Source organism: Manis pentadactyla, chromosome 1 (genome assembly GCF_030020395.1).
Source record: "Manis pentadactyla isolate mManPen7 chromosome 1, mManPen7.hap1, whole genome shotgun sequence".
NCBI classification, from domain to species: domain Eukaryota; kingdom Metazoa; phylum Chordata; class Mammalia; order Pholidota; family Manidae; genus Manis; species Manis pentadactyla.
The window spans coordinates 180061397-180085556 of NC_080019.1; the positions used below are offsets into that span (position 1 = coordinate 180061397).

A 24160-nucleotide genomic window follows, 5' to 3' on the forward strand; every position below is an offset into this window, starting at 1 on the left:
ATCAACCTCTCCCTTGAACTGAAGTTTTGAATATCTGGTGGTCTTCTCAATATCTCTCCTTACATGGCTAGTAGCACCTCAAGCCTTAAAACGGCTAAAGCAGAAATCTAGTCTACCCAAGTCTTCTTCATCTGAGTAAATGACACATCATTCACTCAAGTATCTGTGATTCATCCTTGACTCCTCTCTTCTTCTCACATCCACATCTATTCCATCAGCAAATCCTCTTGATTCTGCAATCAATATAACATGACCACCCCTACTGCCTTCACTGTCCCATCCTATGCAAGACGCTTTCCCCTTCTATGTGATCTACCATGGGGCACTCCGGTAGTAGAGACCACAGGTAGAGTGCATGTCCCAGGACCCCCTGAAGTTAGGTGTGGTCATGTGACTAAGTTCTCACTGACGGAATGTGAACAGAAGCAGTAAGTACCATTCCTGCACAAAGTTCTTTGATAGAGTAGGTGTGCGTCTTCTCCAATGCCTGAAATCTGAACATGGGAACCCAGTCTTGACTTTGCACATTACAAGGTCCCAGGGGATGGTGAAATCATAAAAATGGAAGGAAACTAGGTCCCTGATTCAATGCATGGAGAAGAGACCCTCACCGATCTGGAACACCCTTCCTGGACTGTTAGTGCAAGTGAGAAATAAGTTTCCATTGTGTTTGAGCCACTACCTTTTTGGTTATTTGTTATAGATGTTCAGCCTTCCTTAATTAGTGTACCTCCAAACAAGCTTTGGCTCCTTCTCTTACCTCTATACAATACATTCCTCACAAAGCCAGTGATCTTCTTAAAGCCTGAATCCGATCCTATCACAGCCCTAGCTAGAGCTTTCGATGGGCTATCGCAGTCAGCATGGCCTGCATGGCCCTACACAGCCCCGACCTCTTCTTCCCTTACTATACTCATCTTCCAACTCTCTTCCCAAGCCTACTCCTTTCCAGCCACTGCCGGACTTCTGCTGTTCTCAGAATTTCCCAATTCAATTCCCACTTGTACCTTTATGCATGCTGTTTCCTCTACCTAGAACTCTTCTGCACATCTTTGCGTGGTTCACTGCTTTTTACAAGTTAGCTCTTCTTAAAATATCCTCTTCTCAGAGAGACCTATTCTGAAAAACCTATCTGAAACAGGAATCCTCCTTTACATCCTAGTCTCTCTCTATCCTGTTACCCTGGTTCATTATCCATCATCATACTTACCACTTACTGAATTACAGTATATATTTGTTTGCTTATTATGAGTCTCCCCTAAGAATGCAAGCTCAATGACAGCAGAGATCTTGTACGTCTATTCAGCATGTTACCCCAGCACCTAAAACTGTGCTTGGAATGTAGTACATGTTCCATACATGTGGTTAAGTGAAAACACAATCCATCCTTGCCTTTATCCTCTAAACATCTGTCTACCTTCACCCTGTGCTTCCAACTCTTGTACTTACTTATCTTTTACACCTCCATTCCTTGAGGGCAAGGACTGCCTTTTGTATCTCTAAGTGCCAAATCTAGGTGTTTAAAAGTTTGTACATAGGAAGTGTTCAACGAATATCTCCTTATTAATTATGGATTAAAATAAATTTTGCTGAGGTTTATGAGTGATTTGAATTAGTGGCTCTACTAGTTGTTTAAAAAGAAGGAATACTGCTATGGTTGCCATTAATTAAATTATATAATTTTAATATGCCCAATATTAAATTGTCCATAATAAAATAAAAATGTCCATATTTTAGATGGAAAAAGAATCAATGAACTTGAAGACAGTCCAATAGAAATTATCCAAGTTGAAGAACAGGGGGGAATGCGGAAGAAAAAGGAATCGATTCTCAGAGACTTGGGGGACAATGACAAGTGTCCCAACTAATGTGTAATGGGAGTCCCATAGGGATGGGGGAGAAAGAAAAAAAGGGCAGAAACAATATTTGAAAAAATAACGGCCAAAACTTTCCAAATTTGATGAAAAATTTTAATCAACAGATCCAGAAGGCACGAATCCATTGAGACTGCTACCAGCAATGTGTCCATGTACCTGATTACCAAAGAGCTACTATTTTTAAATTTTTTGACAGCTTAATAGATATGCAATGATTTCTTAGAGGTGGTTTAATTTATGTTCATTTAATCAATACCATGACCTAGCTCATAATAGATACTGACAGCAAGCAGCACACACTTTGTGTAGTAGTGAAATGCACAGGTTCTAAAGTGAGACAGACCGACCTGGGTTCAAATTCTGGCTGTCTTATATCCTGAGCAAGTGTTTTGACTTCTCTAAGCCTCTATAAGAAGATAGTAATAATGCCTAACACTGAGTTTAGATGAGATAAGCCATGTTAAGGGCTTATCTCAGGGCCAGGACATCAGACATACTCAGTAAGTGCTGGCTATTTTCAGCAACTAACAATATTTAATGCTTAACCATACAAGTTAGTTTGTCAAATGGACAATGAATGAATCTGGCCACTGATTTTTTTTTTTAATGTGAACTGAATATTCATCTCTTCTGACCTCTCTTTAATAGAATCTGGATTTCAACCTTCCTGTTTTTAAAAATAATATGCTTTGGAAGCTATGCTTTTATCAGTTGTGTTTGTCAGAATAATTATTTCCTTCTGTGACACTGTGTTGTGCAAATGTTTTTTAGTTCTATTTAATCAGATCATTTTTGTCTTTGATGACATCTTTAATAATCAGAAATATCTGTCTTGCACAGCTGTTATAAATAAGGAATTTGTGGCTACATAAGGTATAAAACATAGCCTCACGTTAATTTTTTTGATCCATTTGCTCTCAACAATATTTATTCAGTAGTGATTTGATTCTTATTATTTTATGGCATCTGGTTTGTCACAGATTTGGTACTTAGAGTAGTTTAACTCCTTCTATACTACTTCACTGAACAATGTTTCAGTTCTTTAGCCATTAATTGTTCAAATGTTGATCAATTAACAAGCCTCCTCTGAGTGTTTGTTTTGTGCCCCTAATGTGTGGGAATATTGTGATAAACACAAGATGGAAAGACATGGTTTGCAATTAAAGGAAAATCATAGTCTACGGGGAAAAGAATGAAACTAATATTTCTTTTTCCTTAAGGCAGGCAGATGAATAAGCCTGATAACAAATGTGTAAACAAATGTGATCTCAGTGTATAAAACAATGTGATAATTGTCTGTACTACTAGTGTGAATCAAATGTTAAGCTTGCACAGGAGGGGAAATCAAGGAGTCCATCTCAGAGGGGATGGAAACAGGTCTGGAAAGTCAGCTAGATTTTAAACCATAAGTCATAGTTTTCCAGATGGAGGAGGAGGAGGTGAAGCAATTTGAGGTGGCGGAACAGCATATACACAGATAGGCAGGAATAAAGGACATGATATGATTAGGGCATTCGTCTGGGTGTAGCTGAAACACACAGTGCACAGGTTTCATGAGAAAAGTGGTTGGGAAGGTAGGTCAGGGCAGGATTGTAAAGAAACTTGCAAATCACACCAAGGATCTTGGGCTTTAGAGGAATGGTATTAGATTCCAGTGGGGATTTTAAGTAAGAGAGACATGATAAGAGTTTCATTTTAGAAAAATAATTCAGTGGTCAATGAGAAGGAGAAACAGGATAATGGAGCGTCTGGAGGCAGGAGGCTAATCTGGAGATTTAACAAGGGCCTGGGTGTGAGATGATGAGGTAAAGCATCTGCCCCAAGGTAAAGGAAGCAAGGATGGAGGAGAGGGGGTGGTCATTAGCTATGACGATTCTAAGACTGAGCAACCAGGTAGTGACTACTTCATTGATTAAACACTGCAAACTGACCACGTGTCTCTTTTGAAAAACCACTGAGAAGACAGGGAATTGATTAGGTATAAACCCATAAACACGAAGAGAATGAGAGGAAAGATAAACACAAGACTTGGAAGATGGGAAGGTGACAGAAGAGTGATAGCCGACTGCAGAGAGGAGGATCACCTCTACTGCCTGCTGAGAAGAGGCTGGCAAGGACAGCCCAGTGCGCTCATGTTAGATCCCAGCAAAGTTCAGGACCACGAGGTGCCATGTTGCTGGGAAATGATAAGGTGCAGGGGTTCGTTGCAAGACTGTATATGAAATAGCTGGACACCAAGATCTTCTCCTCTGCCCAAGAAGCTAGGTAACAACTCTTCTGTCTGACTTCCTCTCCAAGGTGGGGGTCCCCTCTAAAGAAATCAAACAAGATAGTGCCTGGACTTGGGACACCAGGCCCAGCAAGTAGTTGGGGAATGGGTCTAGAAACTGGGGAACTAAATGAAAGTCTGTATCCTGAATGGTAGGATGCCCCAACTCCCTCATCTGCCTCTGCCTTCTGAATGTAAGCAGCCATCTGGGTGACCCCCAGGCAAGAGATTCAGAGGGTTTTCCCTGGAGGAACTGAAGAGCCCTGGAGGGAAACCACTAGATAGCCATGTTTGGGGGTCCTCTGGTGGAAAAGCCAGCTCACTCCCCAATCATTCTACAGTGAGGTACCAATCAACAAGCCCTGCCCAGGACACTGGTCTGCTAAACATGTGTTTAGTACTTCACTTCTTAGTATGAAAAGAAATCAAAAGATCAACAGACACTTTAGTAAAACCTCCAATATAAAGGAGAAAGACCAAACCAAAGAGAAAGGAATCTAAAGAATACAGGACAGTAAAAAGGGAAAAAAAGGTCTTAAAGGGAAAATAAGTAATATTACCAGGAAGATAAAATAAGCCATTGGACCCCCAAAACAAGAATGAGATGACATTGAAATTTAAAGGAAAAAAACCAATAAGGACAAATCAGGTTACAACCAAACGCTCTCATAAATTAAAAACAGGAATAGATGGATTGTTACCACCCAATCTCCCCTTCTTAGAAAAAAACCCACACCACTTCCTATGAAGCAGCAATATACCAGCTAAAAAGACATTTCCCAGCCTCCCCTCTGAGAACAGCTGGGAAGGCTAGCAAATCAAGTTCAGGGCTGTGCAGCTAGGGACAACACTCAAAATTACATGTCAGAACAGTCTACTGGGGACACCAGTACTGCAGGCACCAAGGTCTGGACATGGCGGCCTGCCCACTGACCCTGAAAGCCCTGGGCACAGGATGTAGTCATCCTGCAGTGACCATCATGCTTCCAGAGAGTTCCTCAGTGTCCCCATTTCTTCAAGTTTCCAGTTCCCAGTTCCAAATATAAGGAGGACTCATCTGATTAGCACAGCCTTAGCCTCGTGCCTGAATTCTGGCTGCAGGAGAGGCTGAAAGACTGAGTGCCTGACATTTTCAGCTTTGAGTGTGAAAGGCTTTCTTTGCCTCTCACCAAGACTCATAACACTGGAAATTCTTCAAATACAGGTAGGTCATTCAATGCTGGGCAGGCAGGAAAAAAAAAAAAGGCAAAAGCTTACATAGAAAAAAATGCCGTATCCCAGAAATCTCTTGTTCCCTGGATCCAACATAGAAATGTGATAGAGAAAAATTCCAATACTGTGCTTTTTACCAGGCCTAGAGAACAGAGTCTAGAGTGAATAGGATGGGAGTCAGAGGAAAGAGAGGGAAAATAAGAAATGGATCTGAGAGATTTCTTAAGAATTCAAGCATCTGGAAAATAGCATTGAGAGACATTTGACATTATCAGCCAGAGTACTTAGATAAAAATGATGACAAAAAAACAAATAAATAACAAGGCAATTATTAACTCCAGGAAACAGTAAAGGTTGGACAAAAAAAGCAAATGTAATCATAGTATAATATATGGCCCAGAGTTAAGCAGTATTTACTTAATCACAATAATATGAATACTAGCTATTAAGTTAATCAAAACCTGTGATATAGGTACACTGGGGACACTGGATGAGAAGTCGGAGTGACATAAATGAGTTAAATTTTCATTTATCATAATAAGTAAAAAAAAGTAGAAAAAAGATGATGTCTGAAACTGACATATTGAGAAGTAGCAATACAAAGACATTATTTAGTAACATGAAGGGTAACAGAAGAAGCAACTTTTGGGTTGAAATTGGGCCTTCCTGGAAGTGGCACTAGAGGTTGGAGAAGCATAAAAGGGAGTTTTCTAGAAGAGAGGGAACTACCACTTCTGATTATGTGACTTTTAATTCTACCTGGCTTATTAAACTACATACTTATTACTTTGATAAAAATAAAATAATTTAAAAAATTTTAATAATGCACTTACCATTAAAAACTTGCCACCAAATTGGAGGTAAAGAAGGAAAAGCAGGTTTATAGGAGAAGGTAAAGCATTTCTTTAAGACATCCTATATGTCCCTCTGTCTCCTCTTTACCCACACTTGTTTGCACAGATCTTGAGGGGCACATAAAGGAAAGCCCTGGACTTCAAATACTGGCTGACCTGAGTGTGACGTCCAGCTGTACAGAGTGTATCGGCTCTGAGATTTCTCCGTGAGCTTACTGGGCCGCCTCAGGGTCTTCAATTGTAAAATGGAAATGCTAATATCCATTATATTACATGAAATAATATACATAAAGCCCTAGGACATGAAAGACTCTCGAAAGTTTCAAGCTCTCTCAGAATTTCTCATGCCCTGTAAGCCTCTCTTTGAGAGTCTCTGTGCATTTCTGTAGATTGGAGAAAGCCATGTAAAGCTGTGCTCCTTCAGCCACCTTTTCTCCACCCCCTCTTGCCCGGTGTGGGGGATTCATCCTCCCAGACAATGTTCTGAGTCCTTGCCAGGCAGCTTGTCAAAACACATTTCCACTTCTCTTGAGAGGAGAACTGGTTTCATTCATGCTGGCATTATACCTCAGCTGATTTTTGAGTAAAATGAAATTAATACTCAATTATTATCCATGGTTCCCAGCTCTAACATACAGGAACAGATAGAAATTTCTATTTAAAATCAACTATCTATAACAGAGTAGAACTGCAAATTCAGCTGATGTCTGAATATAACTTTTTAAAATAGACATCAAAATTAACAAGGATTCTAAATGCAGCTGTAACTGGCCTAAGGACTTGAGGGAGGGTTGTGATAACCGGGTCGGTGAGGCTGCCAGGGGTCACCGTAAATTTGGAAGCCACAGCATGACCAAAACACTCACCTTCTCCACTTGGCCTAAGCTGGTTACTCAGCTCCAGAAAGAGCTGTTCTCCACATGCTCCCCCAGGCCGAGCCCCTTCCCTCTCGGCATTCTGCCTGGTCCCGGAGGCAGTGGGCAATCCGTCGGAGTCCTCAGCAGGGAAGAAAGCCGGGGACTCAAGGTCCAAGAGGAAGCTGTCTTGTAGTGTTTGCTTGGGGGCCTTCTTGCCTTTCCCCTTCTCACTCTCTCCTCTCCTGGGATGGCCACTCTCAAGGCTCCGGGTCAGCTGCAGGAGCTGATCCATGTCCCTGGTGAATTCCAGCAGCGTGCCCTCAGAGAGGCTCGGGGCAGTGCCCTCAGAGCCATAGCTGAAAGCCTTCTCCAAGAGCAGGTGCTCAGAGCAGCAGAGAGCTCCCGTGCCCTCCCTGTGCAGCGCCTCAGGCTCCTGGGGGAGGCTGCGGGGACCCACGGACAGGGAGAAGTAAGAGTAGTCCACTGCGACGTATGTCAGCATGAAGTTGATGGTGACAATGGGGGCCAGGACATTCACCTGACCCACAAGGACAAAGGCCATGGTCACCAAGCTGGTCAGGCAGATGGCAGCCACAGGTGTTTTGTTTGGCCCTTTCTGCAGAAACAAAAACAACATGCGGGACTATGAAATTTCATAAGAAAATCACAATTATATGATAGAAACACAACTCATAATGGTCCAACCACTTCTCCCATGGCACACATGGTGTGTGAGTAACTGTCTACAAACTTGGGATAACAGTATCCTACTCATGGGTTATTATGAGATCAGAGCTAATGCATATAAAATGAGGGTCTTAAGAAAGCTGCAGGAAATGCTAATAATCCAGATCAGGACTAGGCTATAAAATGATAAACTAGTTATATGGGAAATTCTGCTATCAAAAGACACCATAAAGAAAGGAAAGGACAAGCCAAAGGATGGGACAACATATTTGCAACACGTATCACTGACAAAGGGTCATCTAGAACATAAGAAGAATCCTTATAAAATAATTAGAAGACAGGCAACCCACTAAAACAAAATGAGCAAGTAAATGACTATTAAACATATAAAAGATGCCCAGTCTCATTACGTTATCAGGGAAATGCAAATTAAAAGCATAGTGAGTTACCACTAAATACCACCAGATTGGTAAAAATCTAAAAAGTCTGATAATATCAAGTTTTGCATGAACATAGAGGAATGGGAACACTTATCTACTACTGATATGAGCGGAAATTAGTGCAACTAGTCTGGAAAAAGAGTTTGGTGTTATCAGTAAGTGAAGATATATATACCTCACAGTCTAGCAATCCCACTAGGGTATAAAGAACTCTACACGCAAATCTACTAGTCTAAGAATGTTCATTGAACAGTTTCAAGTTGGAAACACCCCAAATGTCCATCAACAGCAGAACGGATAAATAAATTGTAGCAATTGAGGAAATGCTATATAGGCATGATAATAAACAAGCTGCTGCTGCAGGCAAAAAATGTGGATGACTCCCATAAACAGTGTTGAGTCACATTTGTTGAATGTCATATTTATGTAAAGTTTAAAAACAAGCAAAATTCAACTATTTTGTTTAGAGACGCATGTGTAAGAAGCAAACCCAGGGGTCTGCACCTGTGGCTCCTGGGCCAGATCTGGCCACCATCTGTTTCTGTATGCCCGGGACCTAAGAGTGGTTTTGTATTTATAAACAGTTGGGGGCGGGGGTGGGAATCACAAGAAGAGTAATCTTTTGTCACATGAAAGTCATAAGAAATTCAAATTTCAGTGTCCATTAATATACTTTAATTGAAACAGGGCCATACCCATCCCATAGATGGTGTCTGTGGCTACGTCTGAGCTACAGCTGCGGAGCTGAGCCGTTCTATCAGAGACCATGGGGCGTGCAAAGCCTAAGACATTTACTGTTTGGCCCATTTCAAACAAAGCTAGCTAAGTTCTGAGTAAAGCCAGAAAGCAAGCAAGGAGATTATTATCACGGATGTCAGACAGTAGCTACGGCTGCCCCAGTGAGAGGGACAGGGCTCTGCCCAGAGAGGTCGCATGGAGGGCGGCACCTGCGGGCTGGCCGGGTTCTTGAGTAGAGGTTCCAGGGATGTTCACTTCATAGTTATTCTTTAAACTGTTCCTACTGCTTTTCTATAAGTTGAATATATCTCAAAAGTTTTAAAAAATTTCTTTACTCCTCAATTAAAAAAGAAATGTACTCATGAAATTCAATCAAATGTACAAAAGGTTTGGGAAAAAAAGTTACCCAAGTTAAAAGGCAAGTGTCAAACTAGAGAAAGTATTTGTAATACATATCACAAAGAGTTAATCTCCCCAGCAAAGAAACAGCTTGTAGCAATTGAGAAAAGGCCAACAATCACAGAGAAAAACATACAAATGATTCTTAAAGTAAAGATGTTCAATCTCATTCCTAGTAAGAGTAATGCAGATCACAAGTAGCCTAAGATGCCATTTCTCACTACACAACTGGCAATGAGCTGTGGACCAGCTTGCTGCTAACACTGTGGTGCCTGAGTGAGTGCAAATTGAGGTCGCCATGCCCTATGGCTAAGTATTTACAATTGTAAACAAAGCTAACAAACTGTTAAGTCAAATATGTTCTGCCCTCCTTCCTTGGCAAACATACCTCCAGGATGATGAGGAAGGCCAGGTTCAAGTTTAGAATCCTTACACTCAGAGATCCTCCCTGCAGGATAGCCATGCATAGCCTCTAGCTCACAGCCCACCGCCTTCCCTTCCCAGACCCTTCCGTGGGGGGGCTTCACACCCACATGCGGACTCCCAGCCTATATCTGGTCCTGCAGCAGACAGGCCCAGAGAAGAGGCCCTTGCAGACCCTGGATGTGGGTGCGGGACATCTGGGCAAGGGAGTTCCAGGTACAGCATACCTGGACCATCTAGAAGGGGGGCATGTGATCCAGGTGGGCATGTCCCCTTGACCTCATGAACTTCTTACCCCAAGGACCAGAACAGACTCCTTCCCATAAAGCAGGGTCTTTTGGCATGAGTCTAAGAGTGGTGCTGGCCATGGGGAAACAGGAACTTTCGTACATTGCTGGTAAACAAAATGATATAAATCCATGGAATTTTAGCAGTATCTATTAATATAAAAAACACATTTACCTTTTGACCCAGCAAACCCACTTAAGAAAAGTTATCCTATAGATACATCTGCACATATACAAAATCACACACACACACACACACACAATTATTCCATAGAACATTGTTTATTAAAGCCATACAAGTGTCAATCTATATGGAACTGGTTAAATAAATTATGGTATCACCACATGATGGGAAAAAAATGAGAAATTTCTCTTTACCTCTATATGAAAAGATAGATTTCCAAGCTACGGTAAATGAAGAAATGCAATATATAGAACAATGTATATAGAACACTGTTTTCATGTAAAAAGAGGAAAGGATTCATAAAAAATGAATGAAAACAGGTGCTGATAGGGCATGGGTGCCGATGGGAAAAGAGATAAAAAGGCTCATGATAGGAGCAAAACTTCTCAATGTATACCTTTTATATCATTTTTAGTTGTGAAACCTGTGCATAATAAAATATGTAAAATTAAAATAAAATAAAATGCATATATCACATGTAAGGTACTGATATGATAGCCATTGCTCCTACCCAGCCCATGCTGGCTAGATAAGAAGGGGAGGAAGGTAAAGGGAGGAATTGTGGGTGACTTGCAACCACCTAACCAAGAGGGCGGCTGGGGAAGAAAGGGGGTGGGGAAGGCCTCTGTGGTGCTCCAACAAGACAGAAATGAACTAGAGCTTGCAAACCACATTACTGGGAAGTGGCGTTCTCTCTCATCATCCCCTAGGCTTTAGGAATGTCTCTTTGGTCGTTCCGAGACTCAACCAAAGTATTCTATATCAGTTAGGGTTTGGGCCATGATGATTAACAGGAAACCCAGAGGCCAGAGGCACGAAAAATCATCCTAGAGCCACCCCAGAGGGAAGACAAACCTCGGGGCAGAGTTAGAGCTGCAAGACCCAGCTCCCCTCCTCACAAGAGATTCTTTCTCCTATGCAAAGTTTGGAGGATCCTGGATGCATTCTTATTAAAGGATGTGGCATCCCTTTCCTACTGCACAGGGTCCAAGATGCTACTATGATGGTTAGCTAAGCCCATGCTAAGGGGCCCTGGGTGGCTCTGACACTGACAGATGCTTCGTCTAATTGGCTCCCACTTAAGGCAGCCAGAGGCTAGGGGTAAGAGAAAGACCACTGCATTCGTGTTTCTCCCACCCCAGTCAACTTGACCAGCGGCTCTCATCAGAGAAATGAGCAATTTACTTGCTAACGATCAGGTTTTACAGCAAAATGTACATTTCTCCAAAAAGGAGTCACTCACCCCTTGCCCCAGACAGGCCAGTACAGGAATCACTTTCTCCTGGGCAATGCACTGCAGGATCCGGGGGGCTCCGTAGAGCCCTCCCATACAGGAGGCCAGGGACGAGATGTATAAGCCCAAAAGGAACAGGAAGCCCACTAGGGACACCTGTATGAGGAAGCAGTCTCGTTACCCGGTGCCAGAACCTGCTTCTGTCCCTTTCTGCTCCCTGGCCCCCAACCGCCCCCACCCCACCTAATCATAAATCTTCCAGATTCAGCCTCTTGGATCTGTCTCTAGTATCCTTGGCCCGCCCCACTTCATTCATACTACCGCTGTTTCAGCGTGCCCCATCACCACGCCTTGTATGGACTGCACAGAGGTTCTCAAATTGAGTGTGCAGCAGACTAATAGGGAGGGCTTGTGCAACACAGATCTCTGGGCCCCACGTCCAAGTTCTGATTCGGAAGGCCTGGGGTAGGACCGAAGAATTTGGATTTCCAGCAAGTTCCCAGATGCTGACACTGAGAGTGTGGGGACCATAGAGAACCATTGGTAAATCACAATGCTAACTGGCCTCCAGCCTCTAAGCTCTGCCTACCCTGGATTACCCCCAAGCCTTTCCCAGAGTGACCTCTCTGAACTCAAGACTGATCATTGTGCCCCTGCTGCAAAAATATCAATGGCTCCCCATCACCCTGACATCCTGGGCTCATTCTGGCCCATAACAGTTCTACCCTCGCACCCTGGACACTCAGAGTTTCTGTTCACGTGATTTCCCTGCATGCTGGATCCCCCTGTACATTCCCCAGCCTACTCATTAAACTCCCAGTGGTGTTTTGAGACTCCGCGCAAACCTCCCCTCTTCCATGAGGCCATCCCCAGCCTCCTCACTACAGTGGTTGCCCCCCAGAGCCCCCTAGCACCTCAATGTGATGTTGGGAGCACCCAGCATAGTCTCCTGCTAGCCTGGAGCCTTCATTTCCATGGGGCTCCTCCCCTACACCCCAGTGTACTTGGTGCCAACACAGAAATACCAGTGCTGAATGAATGAGTGAGTGGGACTCATGACCTCCACGAACCCCACGGCACCACAGGCAGAAAGAGAGAAGGCCCAGTTGCTCTGTGTGGGGTCAGATTTGGAAAGACCAGTGCTGCCGGCCATGCAGCTGTGCCACAGGCTGGGGGCATGAATCCACCTCACCTCCTGAGCTGGATCCTCCACACCTGCCGGGTAGTCTCTCTGCTTTCTTGAGTATTTGAGATGCTCTTCTCCATTCTACTTTACCATTAGGCTTAGTGGCCAAAACTGTGCATTCTGAGTGCTTGTTTGTCCACCTATTCCAGACGGCTTAGATTTGATTTTATTTGTCCCTTACACTCTTCAGTGAGGACCTCACTTCTTACTGTCTTGCTGTAGCCATGCACTGAGTCAGTGGCCTCCAGCCACATGGACACCAGCCCCCAAGGTGGACCTCTTCCTGGCTGGAAACCTTCATCGGCCAGGATTCTTGATTGGAAATATTTTTAGAGAATATATTTACAAGACATTGGAGGTTCACAGAATCATCAGAAGGCTGAAAGACCAGACTTGGAAAAGGGCAGGACCTAAACCTGAAGGCAGAGCTGAGGCTCCTGAACAAGGCCAGTTTGACCAGAGTGCTGCCAGCACCCTGCAGCCCTGTGGATGAATTCTCACCCCCCCTTTACCTTTGCCTCACTCATGACCCTTAGGGCATCTGATGGGACTCACCTAGGCCACATGTTCTACCAGGACCACAAGGGGACAGGAAAGAGAGGGCCTGGTCCTTTGTGGCCTTCATAACGTTAAACGGGGCTCCCTGAAGATGTCACATAGATAGAGCAGCCCCCAAATGGCCATGGAGGCCAGAGGGCCAGTGGACATGGCCAAGGTCTGCCACAGAGCCTAACATGTCCTTGATTCAGTGCGGATTACTTTTCCCCAGATGTGTTACCTCGTTTCCCCCTGGTTAATCTCCCCTGCCTCTTTTCTTCATTGTCACGGGTTTCCGGTATCTATCCCCCCACCCACCCTCTTACCCTTTATTCCCGGAAGAGACGAATGTCATCCAGGTTTTCCCCTCGCTTCCTTTGTATGCTCTGATGACATGCTATCTTCTACCCCGTGGCCCATCTTGCCCGCACTCCATGAGCTCCTGTGTCTCACACATGTTGCCCCCTCCCCACCACACCTAACAGAGCCTGGCAAACAGGGCTCAGCCAGTGCCACTGCGATCCATGCCCTGGACATCTCACAAAATTGTTAGGTAAACTGGTCCTATTCTCAACCCCTGATCCATTCTGAGATGCAATCATTCATCTATAACCCGTTTCCATCTTCTTTACCAAATGCATCTTATGTTAACTGGTCTTGCAAATAATAGACTTGTGATGAAATTTTATCAAAAGCTTTTCAAAAATATAACTAGTAGCTCTCCATTCTGGCTGTATGTCAGAATCAGCCCAGAAATTCTGCTTTATTAGTACAGGGCAGGGCACAGACATCATTGGTTTTTCAAAGAATCTCCCGGTGATTCTAATGCACAGCCAGGGCGGAGAAGCACCGGGCATGGTGCATAGTATCTGCCACATTCTCCTTCAGAATTCTTCGGCAAGTCAGGCATGGTATCTCCTTGCAGGAACTGTCCTGCCTCTTATCCAAAGGCTTATATATATATATTTGTGCTAAATTTTTATTTTAAATTTAAAGCCTCTTCCATTCACTCAGAGTGGGAATGACACTGCCCCGCCTGGTGTCCTTCTAGTGTTGGGACTGACCTCAGGAACTTGAGTCTCTAGCACCGTGAGGCCATGACCAGTGACATCATCCTCGGCCAGCCTTCCCCCAGACACTCCCCGGATCCCTGCAGAGCCCTTGGGCTGGGGCCAGAGGCGGGATTATCCAAATAGAGTGACTTGTTTACATTCAGTTTGTCCATTGTGTGTATAATGGTCTGTTCACTTGCCAATCTTTTATATAAAACTATTATTCCATCAATTTTCTGAAAAATAAATAAATGTTGGTCCTCGTGTCTGGATAAATTACACAAATTCTCTTCTCTCTCTCTCTGGCCCACCTGGATCCCACCTCTTTTTCTGTCTCCCACCCATCCCTGTCGGGAGCATTTACTGAGGACAGGGCATACTCCTGGCACAGTGCTAGGTACGGGGCAAGACTCTCCAGGTACAGCAGTAAACTTCACAGCTTTGCTCCCAGCCCTGGAGAGGGTAATCATTTCTCTGTTCATATGGGATGATAAACTCGCTAAGTGTGCCAGTGGAGATGGAAGTGAGAATTTACTTCAGCAGATGTGTCAACAGTTCTTCAGAAAAAACAAAGTGCCCTTCTGTCACACACTTGTTTGAGCCACCACAAAAGGCTCATTCCAAAATATTGTCTGAGGTATAAACTACCCTAACTCCTTTTTTTCAGTGACTACTGATGAAAGTCATTAATTCCACCTCTCTGCTTTTGGCATTTTATCCCGGCTCCCCCTGGAGCTGCAGCCACTGAGAGATCCCAGCTGTCTGCTGACTTCGCCCTTCTCTTGAAGGATCAGATTCAAAGTCATTTCTAAGGGGCTCCTTCTGCCTCATTTAACTCCTGTGGCCCCTGGACATCATTAGGGAGTACATCCTGAAACTCTTACCACCCCAAATGTATCTCCCATATCGTATTTCCACAGAGGAGTTTTCTGATACCATCCTCTACAAACTGACCAACAGCTCAGCTTCAGTCAAGGGTTGTTCTCTTTCACTTGACACTGTTTGCCATAAAAGGAAACAAAGTCAGCTTCACTTGCCAGGGGCAGCGCTGTGTCCACGATGGAGATCAGAGGACAGTCAGGCTGGGCTGGGTGGCAGATGCCGAGTAGCTGGCTAGGGCCACTCACCAGCCTGAAGGCCTGCCCCACCCCCGCCTTCCCACGCACAGCTTGCGTCAGGGCTTCCAAGGGCCCTCTTGAACATGTGAAACCATGACTGTCAAATCCAAGAATGATTAGGGTTTACTCTGTGGGATACCCCATTTTTAACAAAGATGTTTTGGGGGTATGTTTCCTGCCTAGTTTGTTCTTATTTTGCTATTTAGCAAGCCCTAGGGCCCCTAAAATACTTGGTCTTTTTGATGTGTAATAAATATTCTTTTTCCTGAATTATATACAAGTTGATTCTGAAACAACTCTTAATACAATTCCTTTCTGGATAACTGAATAATATTGGGATTGACTTTTTTGGCTTTTCATATTCAGTTAAATATGGTGGATTCATAGGGAAAAAAATTTGTCCCCGCCAAAAAAATGTGTCTTCTCTGTAAGGGTGTCCCCATAAGTAGTGTGCAGAAGGGTCAACTTTAATAAACACCTACTATGTATCAGGTTGTGCTTTATATAGATTACCTTAGAGCAGCACAATGTCCTGAAGATTTTTTAGAGAACATAAAGGTCTTGAGACTGATACCTGATAGCCCGCAAACAGTTCTTGACCGGCAATAAAGCAAGGAAGAAATTTCTCAGAGAAACTGTGGGCTGGGAAGCCAAGTAATTAGAAATAGATCAGAGGAGCTATAGGAAGCCCAGAAAGAAACTGATGAACTGCCCAGGGGCAGGTCAGTGGGAAGACTCCAGGGAGCCGGCAGCCCCTGAAGGTCACTGCTCTGGCAGAAAGCACCGGAGAGAAAGAAAGAGAAGGGCACTGAGGAGCTTCGTGAGAGCCGGCACCACGGGGAGCAAGCTGGAGGCAGGCCTGGTGGGGGCCTTGGGGGCCAGAGAGACAAGAGGCCCGGGGTTGGGGGGGGGCAGGCAGGAAGGCTCGGCACTGGACTTGCTCGGAACCGAGGCCGTAGCTGGGACGGGAAGCTGCACGAAGTTTACTGAAACCACATCTGGGCAGTAGGTTGTGTTATGCGCCCATTGAAGGAGGCTGTGCACTTGTAGCTTCCACCCTCTCTGAGCTACTCGCTCTTGTTTTCTCCAGGTACTATTAGTTAAACTGTCTGTGGCCCAACTTACTGCCTGGGTATGAAACTGGCTACTGCAACCGTGTTAGTCCCAGGGAGGCACACCAGACAGCAGGAAAGGAGAAAAGCTGAGGTTCAAGGCTTTGGGGGGGAATCCTGCACAGTCCCCTCGTATGGTAGCAGCGGCATATCAGGGTGCTGCTGCTATTTCAGAACTGCCCTGACTGTTCTGTCACTTACTTGCTGCACCAGCCCATGTTTGCTACTGGGAACAAGGAACAGAACCTTTTCTTTCTTTATAGACTTTACAACTGCCTATTTCAGGAATCAGCTTCTCATCCTCTCCAAACACTAACTCTCCACCTCTCACGCTGGCACATGACAATAACATCCCACATGTTACTGCCAGGCTGGCTTAGCACGTGCCCCCAGTTGGCTAAGAGCTTGCCTACATGTTTCACTGTCTAGGACAGGTGGCATCCCAGACACACTCCCCCAAGTTCACGTGTCTATTATTGTTGGAAGTTCCTCCCACAAAGGCTCTCCTAGGCTGTCCGTGATGTTTTTACTCTCTTGCTGTTTTGGCCTTCCTTGCACACAGGCTGTCTGCCCTCCCGCACACTCATTCTTGGCTCCTCTGCAAAGCCAAGGAAGGAGGACAGAGAGGAGCCCAAGCCCAGGGGATAATTTGCCTTGTTTTATCCAGATAGGTCTTGAACTATTGCAAGGACTTCTGTGAGGGAATCCACTAAGAGGGAACCCACTTTAGAAGCAGGCGGAGCTAGCTAGCCCTGGGCAAGTTGCAGGCAGCAGCAGGCAGCACCCCATGACCAGAGGATCCACTCTTCCCTGAGGCCTTTAATTCCTCTGATGCATGCTTTGCATTCCACAGTTAGAGAAAAGGCTCCTGGGAGATGAAACTCAAAGGGGAAGCATGCATATGGGTGTAAATGAGAGCCACAGATTCCTTTCCTGAGAGCAAACCTTGCTCTCTTGCAGGTCTAGACCTTGACCCTGGAAGGTGAGTATCAGGTGGTGGTCTCACTATGTGAAGCGCCCCCCTTCCAGAATTTGCTTTCATAGTAAGGTCAAGACCCCCGAACACAAATATCACCTTAACATATCATCGACATGCCCTCAAAAGAAAGCTGTGCTAATGTGAAAACCAAGCCCAGAGGCAGCTCTAAAAAGTGAATTCAGTTTCCTGGCCCAGGTTGCCCCGAGCAGTGGCCCTCTGTGAAGACTGGTAAGGCTTCTTGGCAAGGCCTGATGCCAAGAGAAAATGGCACTTTTTCCTAAAATATGAGCAGCAGTACTCAGGAGGTAACTGAGTAAGAAAACCTCCCTAGACTCCTATGCTTCTCTGACAAATAAGAGGAATCTCAGGGGCCGCTGCTCCTCCAGGAACTTAAGGGAAGGTGGGAATTTTAGGGGATTTCTAGAAAAGCATCTGGAAATCTTATTCTCCTGGGTTCTAGAGGTGCCAAACGAGTGTCCTTGACTGTCACACCACCTCCCGCCTGTTAAGGTGTGGCTGTGGAGTGTGAGGAATTTGCTGATCTTCTCCATGCAGATGTACAGCTCCAGAAACAAAGCTGTTATGGCCATATAAACCTGACCCACCACACGGGAAGAGCCCAGGGCGTCCTCAGCGGTCAAGGAGGGCCTCACTCCGGTGTGGGGCCTCCTCCGTCGCCCTCCGCCTGGATGCCCTCTTTTCTGTCCATCAGCCTCCTTCTTACTTGCTTCTTGAAAGCAGCCCTTTCTGCTCACGGTGGAAGGTGAGGCTACTGGCAAAAATATGGTTCGGCTGGTGATTTCTGGTGACCACATTCTCTGTGCTGTGCCATAATTTTGACATAAAGAGACGGATGTGTCTCTTTTAGTCACCAACATGCATGTGCCTTTCCAAACACAATTACCTGTTTGTAGAGACCTGTAAGGCGCACCTGGGCCTTCTCCATGCTCCCCCACAACCCGACCATCTGTACTTCAGTCCTGGATCAACACTATATGGATCCCCAGGCAGGACTTCAAGGGGGAGGCAGCCATTTGCTGATCAGAACAAATAAATGATGTGACATCCTGAGCCCCTGGGCAGTGCGGGACTCACCCACCTTTTCTGCTATCAGGAAGTCATAGCGAAGGGCCTCTCGGGTGCAGATAGCGCCGAGCAGGAAGACAAAGACGATGTACAGAAACCACCTGCAAAAAAATCCAAGAGCAGAGCAGAGCTGTCCCCCAGCCCCAGCCAACCCCATCCCAAGCCACCCTACTCAGCCTGCACTCTCGTGGGGACCAGGCTCAAAAGGAAAGAGAAAAGCCAGGCACAACGCCTCCCTAGCTCAGCTAGAGGGACTTTCCATACTACTTCTCCTCTAGCATATTTCTGGCCAAAAAGAAGTACCATTGTTGTGCCTTTTTCTTAATTAAAGAAGAACACAAGGGTATTGGGGGGAGGGGAGAAGGAGGGGAGGCCCAGCTGGCCTCTAGATCACCAGGATTCAGGCAGGGTTCACCTCCATGCCCTATCGTCCCACAGAGAACAAGGGGATGATCTTTCAGGCCCCTGAGTCCTGCTGTTGCTTGGATCCCAGATGACAGAAGGCCAAGCCAAGTGCGAAAAGGCTGGCAGTGACTTGGCTTCCCCCGCCTCCCGTGCCCTGTGACCTTAAACAAGTCACATGATCCCTGTGGCCTCATTCCCATCTGCAGGGTAAGAGGACAGGACAAAGGTCGTTCCCAGGACCTCCAAGCAATGACCAAAAACAAGACAGGGTTTTCTTTCCTTCCCTTCCCAATATCTGGCTCTCTCTCTGCTGTCTTCCTTTCTGTCCTCACACTGCTACTGCCTTATTTAGCACAAGACAGATTGGTGCTGTGTACCTGGCTAGAAGCAACAGTGCCATCACACTAAGCTAAAAGCAAATTCAGCACTTCTGAAATAGATATATTAGTATTTTTTAAATATGGTCAAAATCATACAGGTACTTTTAACTTCTTGAGTCATTGCCCTGTCTGTGATTCACTGCCTTCCACATCCACTCCGTGAAGGCAGAGAAGCTTCTTTCCATGTACAGAGAATAAAACAGAAGATCCTAGAAGGTCAGGAATAGACCCAAGGCCACCTAGCCTGCTCATGTGGGAGGCACAGCGTGAACCAAAACCCAGGGCAGCGACAGCCTCGGAGTGTCTGAGTTCCTAAGGTGCATCTACACACAGCATCCCCTCCACAATCTACGGGGCCCACATATCCTTATCATCCCATTCTACAAAAAAAGGAAATCAAGACACCAAGTGCTAAATAAATTGCCCAAAGTCACGCAGCCAGTCGGCGGCAAAGCTGGGATGCAAATCCTGATCTGAGTGCAAAACTGTTCATCTTTATGATCCCGCCACCATCCTGGAAACTCAGTGGTTAAAACATGTGTGTTCAAAACGAGGTTGGGGGGGCGGGCAGGACGCTGCTGAGAGGGAGAGGAAGGACTCCCTCTCAGTCGATGATGCCCCCTTGCTGCATTCCCAGCCAGGGGTAGGCAAGGGCAATCATCTAAACCCACCAGACGTGAATTTTCCAGGTGGCTGAGTGTTAAAGGGAGGATTGGAATATGAAGTAGACCAGTCACAGTCAGGGCACCCGTGGACAAAAGGGGCGATCCCCTCTCTCGCCTGGGCTTTCTCTCCCCATCTCCAGCTGACTGCCACCGGGGAACTTACGAGATGCCAACGGCTGCTAGGGAGCCCAGGGGGATGCTGGCAGCGGGCTCCCTCAGGTCACCCCCCATGTTGAAGCCGGCCATGACTCCTGAAAGACACCCAGATGGGGGAGAGGGGTGAGCAGGAGATACCCAAATCACCAGCACCTCCTCAGGGCCCTCTCCTGGAGGCTTTCCCAGGCAAGCCCTCCCATCTGCAGCACTGCAGACCACTCTTCACAATCTCCCCTGGCAACTGGGGAGGCATCTGCGGGGCATGAAAGGAACCTTTGTGGGTTGGGTGCTGCTTGGGAAGAAAGCCCTACTGGCTACAAAAGCATCTTATGGTCCAGTGCAAAGTAATGAGGGCGAGGGAGGCGTCTGGCAGGCTGCACAAGGGTCCCAAGGCCACCGGCCGGTTCTGCCCTCCCGCAGGATAACACCCTGGAGAGGCTTAGCCACAGCAAACCGGCCGCCACCCCTGCTCAGCAGCTCCTGGCCTCTGCCGCCCGCTGACCCAAGAGCGAACCCAGAGTCCACACCCAAAGCTCCTGAGCTGCCATCCTGACGCTGCCGACACTGAGCCCCAGCTGCTCTTCACTGTCACCTCTCCTCCCCTAGAACCCCCATGGGAGGTGGTCAGTCGGGATGGTAAGGGAGAGCACGGTGTGCTGGTGGGGAGGGCTGTGAGCCTGTCCAAAGGCTTAAGAGGAAAGCAGCAAGACTGTGTGTTCTGGACGTTAAGTGTGGGTGCAACCCACGGGTGCTCTGCAGCACTGGTCAGGGAGGCCTCACGGATGGACGGCTGCCTCTTGAATGTGGCCCTGAAAGATTTGCACAGGCTTAGGGGGAGGAATGGGTCTGATCCCATCATTATGGATTTACGAACACGTTCGACCTGTCAGGGCCTGTGCTAAGTGCCTTATATGCACTTTTTGTCTCAATTAATCTTTACAGCAGCCACACCAGAAAAACAGAAGTATTTCTTCCGTTTTATAGAAAAGGTAACTCGTGCTCAGACAGATTAATTAAAATAGCCTAGGGTCACACATTCATTAAGTGACAAAGCTAGGATTTAACCCTGGTCTGACTCTGAAAGTTAGTCCCGTAGCCCCTCCGCTATAATGCAGTGCACCACATGAAGTGGGGTAACAGGGAAGTTTGGGGTCAGAACATTAAGGTGGGGCTGATTCAAAGCAGCCTGAAGGTGACATCAAGACTGGACCTGCCTATACTTTGATCTAGCAATTACACTCCTAGGATTTTATCCTAAATAAGCAGTAAAGGATACGAATAAAGATTTTGCCAAAAAAGTTTATAAATGCTTGTTTATAATAGTGAAAACTAGGAACAATGTAATGTCTAAAAATAGGGAATTGGCTAAATGATACATCTTTCGATAAATACCAGGTCTCCAATATTGTCAGGTCTATGTTGTGTCATGGAAAGATATTTAAAAGCTATTGTTCCATTTTCAAAGGGATAGTAGAAAACAGAACTCATGGTATGATTTGTTGTAAAAAAAAAACAAAACATAAATAGATGCACAGAAAAAGGAAAAAGGAATTAGAACTTGGTATAAGACGTTAATGTGATTTCTGTGTGATGGAAAAACAGATGATATTTTATTTTGTTGCAATCTATATTTTCTCAACTTTCTACAGTGATCATTTTGAAACAAGGGAAAAATACTTTTTTAAAGGGCTTTTTGTTTACAATGACACAGTAGGCACATTTTCTTTCCTCTTTTTCCTTCCCAAGATCTTATTAAAAGGGTAATAAAGGGGGAAAAGGATATATGTCTATAAGCAAAGAGAACTGGGAGGGAAAGTCATAAATAGATGAAAGGCTTCCATAAATGTCTGTAACTTATAAAATGGAGAAAATGATACAGAGCAAATGGGAAGGAAAAGAGAGCCCTGGAATGTTTCTCTGGAGGATCTGAATAAATTGCCTGAAGACAATGAGGCTGTAGTGTGGATGTATGCACTCCAAATGAAGCCCTCCTCATGGACCAGTTACCCCCAGATGCGCTGCAGTCAGCTTTCCCATAAAGGAAGGGCCTTATCTGGGAAACAGACCCACACACACTACAGCAGGGGATCCTCACCAACAACCAAAGATCACTAGGTATGTGATAAAAACCAGCAACAAATTCACAAGTACAACCTGGGCTGGAAGAAATATATAAATCAGGACACAAAAGAGAATTTTGAAGAAAATGGTGATTAGTAGCTCCAGACACCTTCAAGAATATTCTCTCTATAAAGCAAAATGCTATGAAAACAAAAAATAATCCAAGAACAAGAACCTTTAGAAATTAAATACATGATCAATTAAAAAAAATACAATAGAAAATCTAAAAGATAAAGTTAAATAAATATCCCAGAATTTAGAACAGGAAGGTAAGGGGGTAGAAAGTTTGAGCAAAGAATAGGAGAAATAGAGGAATCTTAGATTTACAACATCTACAGGAGATCCAGGAAGAGAGAAGACAGAAACCAAATCAAACGGAAAAACCCAGATGAATAAAGAAATAAATGTTTCCAAACTGAAGAAGACACAAGTCTGTGCTGAAATTTCCCATAAACAGCACAAAGAATGAAAAAAGAAAAACAAAAAAAAAGTCCATACCTCAGTGCATCATGGTGCAATTTCAGGTGTAATTTAAAATAGTTCCAAAGATAAAAACTGAACACTTACAAAGGAACAAAAATAATTAGACTGGCATCAGACTTCTAATCTGCAATACTGAATTCCAGAAAACAATTTTAAAACTGATTTTAAAATTCCAAGGAAAATTATTTTAAAGCCAGAATGTTAGCCAGATTACCAATTATGTGAAAGTAAAGTTAAGTAGACAAGGGCTCAGAACCCCACATTTCATTACTGAGAAAAATACTAAAGCCTGTACTCTACAAAATGAGACTATAAACCATAATGGAGGAAAAGATGAGATTCAGAAAACAGTGATGGTAACTCTAGAGTGGAGTCAAGTCCAAGAATAACCATACAGCACAGAAACCAGCAGTGACTGGAGCAGAAGGACGGACGCCCCAAGAGGGGTGGCTCTGCACAGGTACTGGACTCAACGCAAGGAACAGAATGATTAGCAAACTGAATGATTTTCAGGCCATGCTGACTGCCTATATTGACAACAAGAAAAAAGACAGGTTATTGAAACTCCAGGAAAAGTGAACAAGAAAGTCAAAGTGTAAATAAGAAGCAAACATAAGAAAAATTAACCCATTTGGCCATGATATTAGGAAGATTCTCCCCTAAATGGTACAACAGCCTAAATGGTACAACAGCCACATCAGAATCATAGCAAAAGAAAAACTTTTCTATTTGGTGAATAACAGCTATGCATTCACACTGGTGTAACACGTTTACTGTGTTTTAACTTCTAAAATTGACCTTATACACAAAGCACAGAGGACATAACTATAGTTACAAAATAGAATATGAATATCATCTACCTTGATAATATAAAATTAAGGCTAACATTAATCAAGATTAGGAACCAATATTGTAGGAAAAGGGGAAAAAGCACTAAAATTTTCATTGTAGTACTGTGGAAAACAAAAATATAAACCCCATGATTTTTCACTCAGGCCTAGATTAAATGTTACAAACTTCAGTTAGTTTAAGAAAACTTGAAAGGTGATTCAAGCCATGCTTTTTGAGCTAGCTATTGAATTTGTTATGTAGATAATGAAAACACTAGGAAATATGTATATACCAGTTACAAAAAATTTGACTTAATTCTATGTTTTTTCTCTGTCTTACACCACCACAAAGGAGAGTTTCTAAGTGCTAAGAGCAGAGAAATTTCTAAGAACACTGATTGGTTTGTCTTTGAAGTTACAAAGACTGTTGACTTGTAACCTCAAGAAAATTTTAATAGATTTGTGTGTTTGTGTGTGAAACTGTGTTCACTTAGTTGTAAGCTACAGTTTTTATGGGATTTTGCTCATTCACCTGCTAATAACCAACTTGTATGGCTTCCCTGCTATTGCTATGAAATGCAAATATAAA

At 44.6% G+C, this 24160-nt stretch overlaps 1 protein-coding gene across 3 annotated transcripts in view; it reads right to left on the minus strand.

Moving 5' to 3' along the window:
* SLC12A8 (solute carrier family 12 member 8) overlaps window positions 1-24160 on the minus strand; it is a 113991-nt gene that overhangs the window by 12951 nt on the left and 76880 nt on the right. For 2 of the 3 annotated variants that reach the window (XM_036905127.2, XM_036905118.2), the window contains exons 7-10: window positions 20145-20232; window positions 18545-18632; window positions 11471-11617; window positions 7079-7685 (exon numbers count right to left, since the gene is read on the minus strand). In XM_036905127.2, coding sequence (XP_036761022.2) covers window positions 7079-7685; window positions 11471-11617; window positions 18545-18632; window positions 20145-20232 — 930 coding nt within the window. The remainder of the gene's footprint in view (window positions 1-7078; window positions 7686-11470; window positions 11618-18544; window positions 18633-20144; window positions 20233-24160) is intronic. The other variant, XM_036905137.2, reaches the window with a different exon arrangement.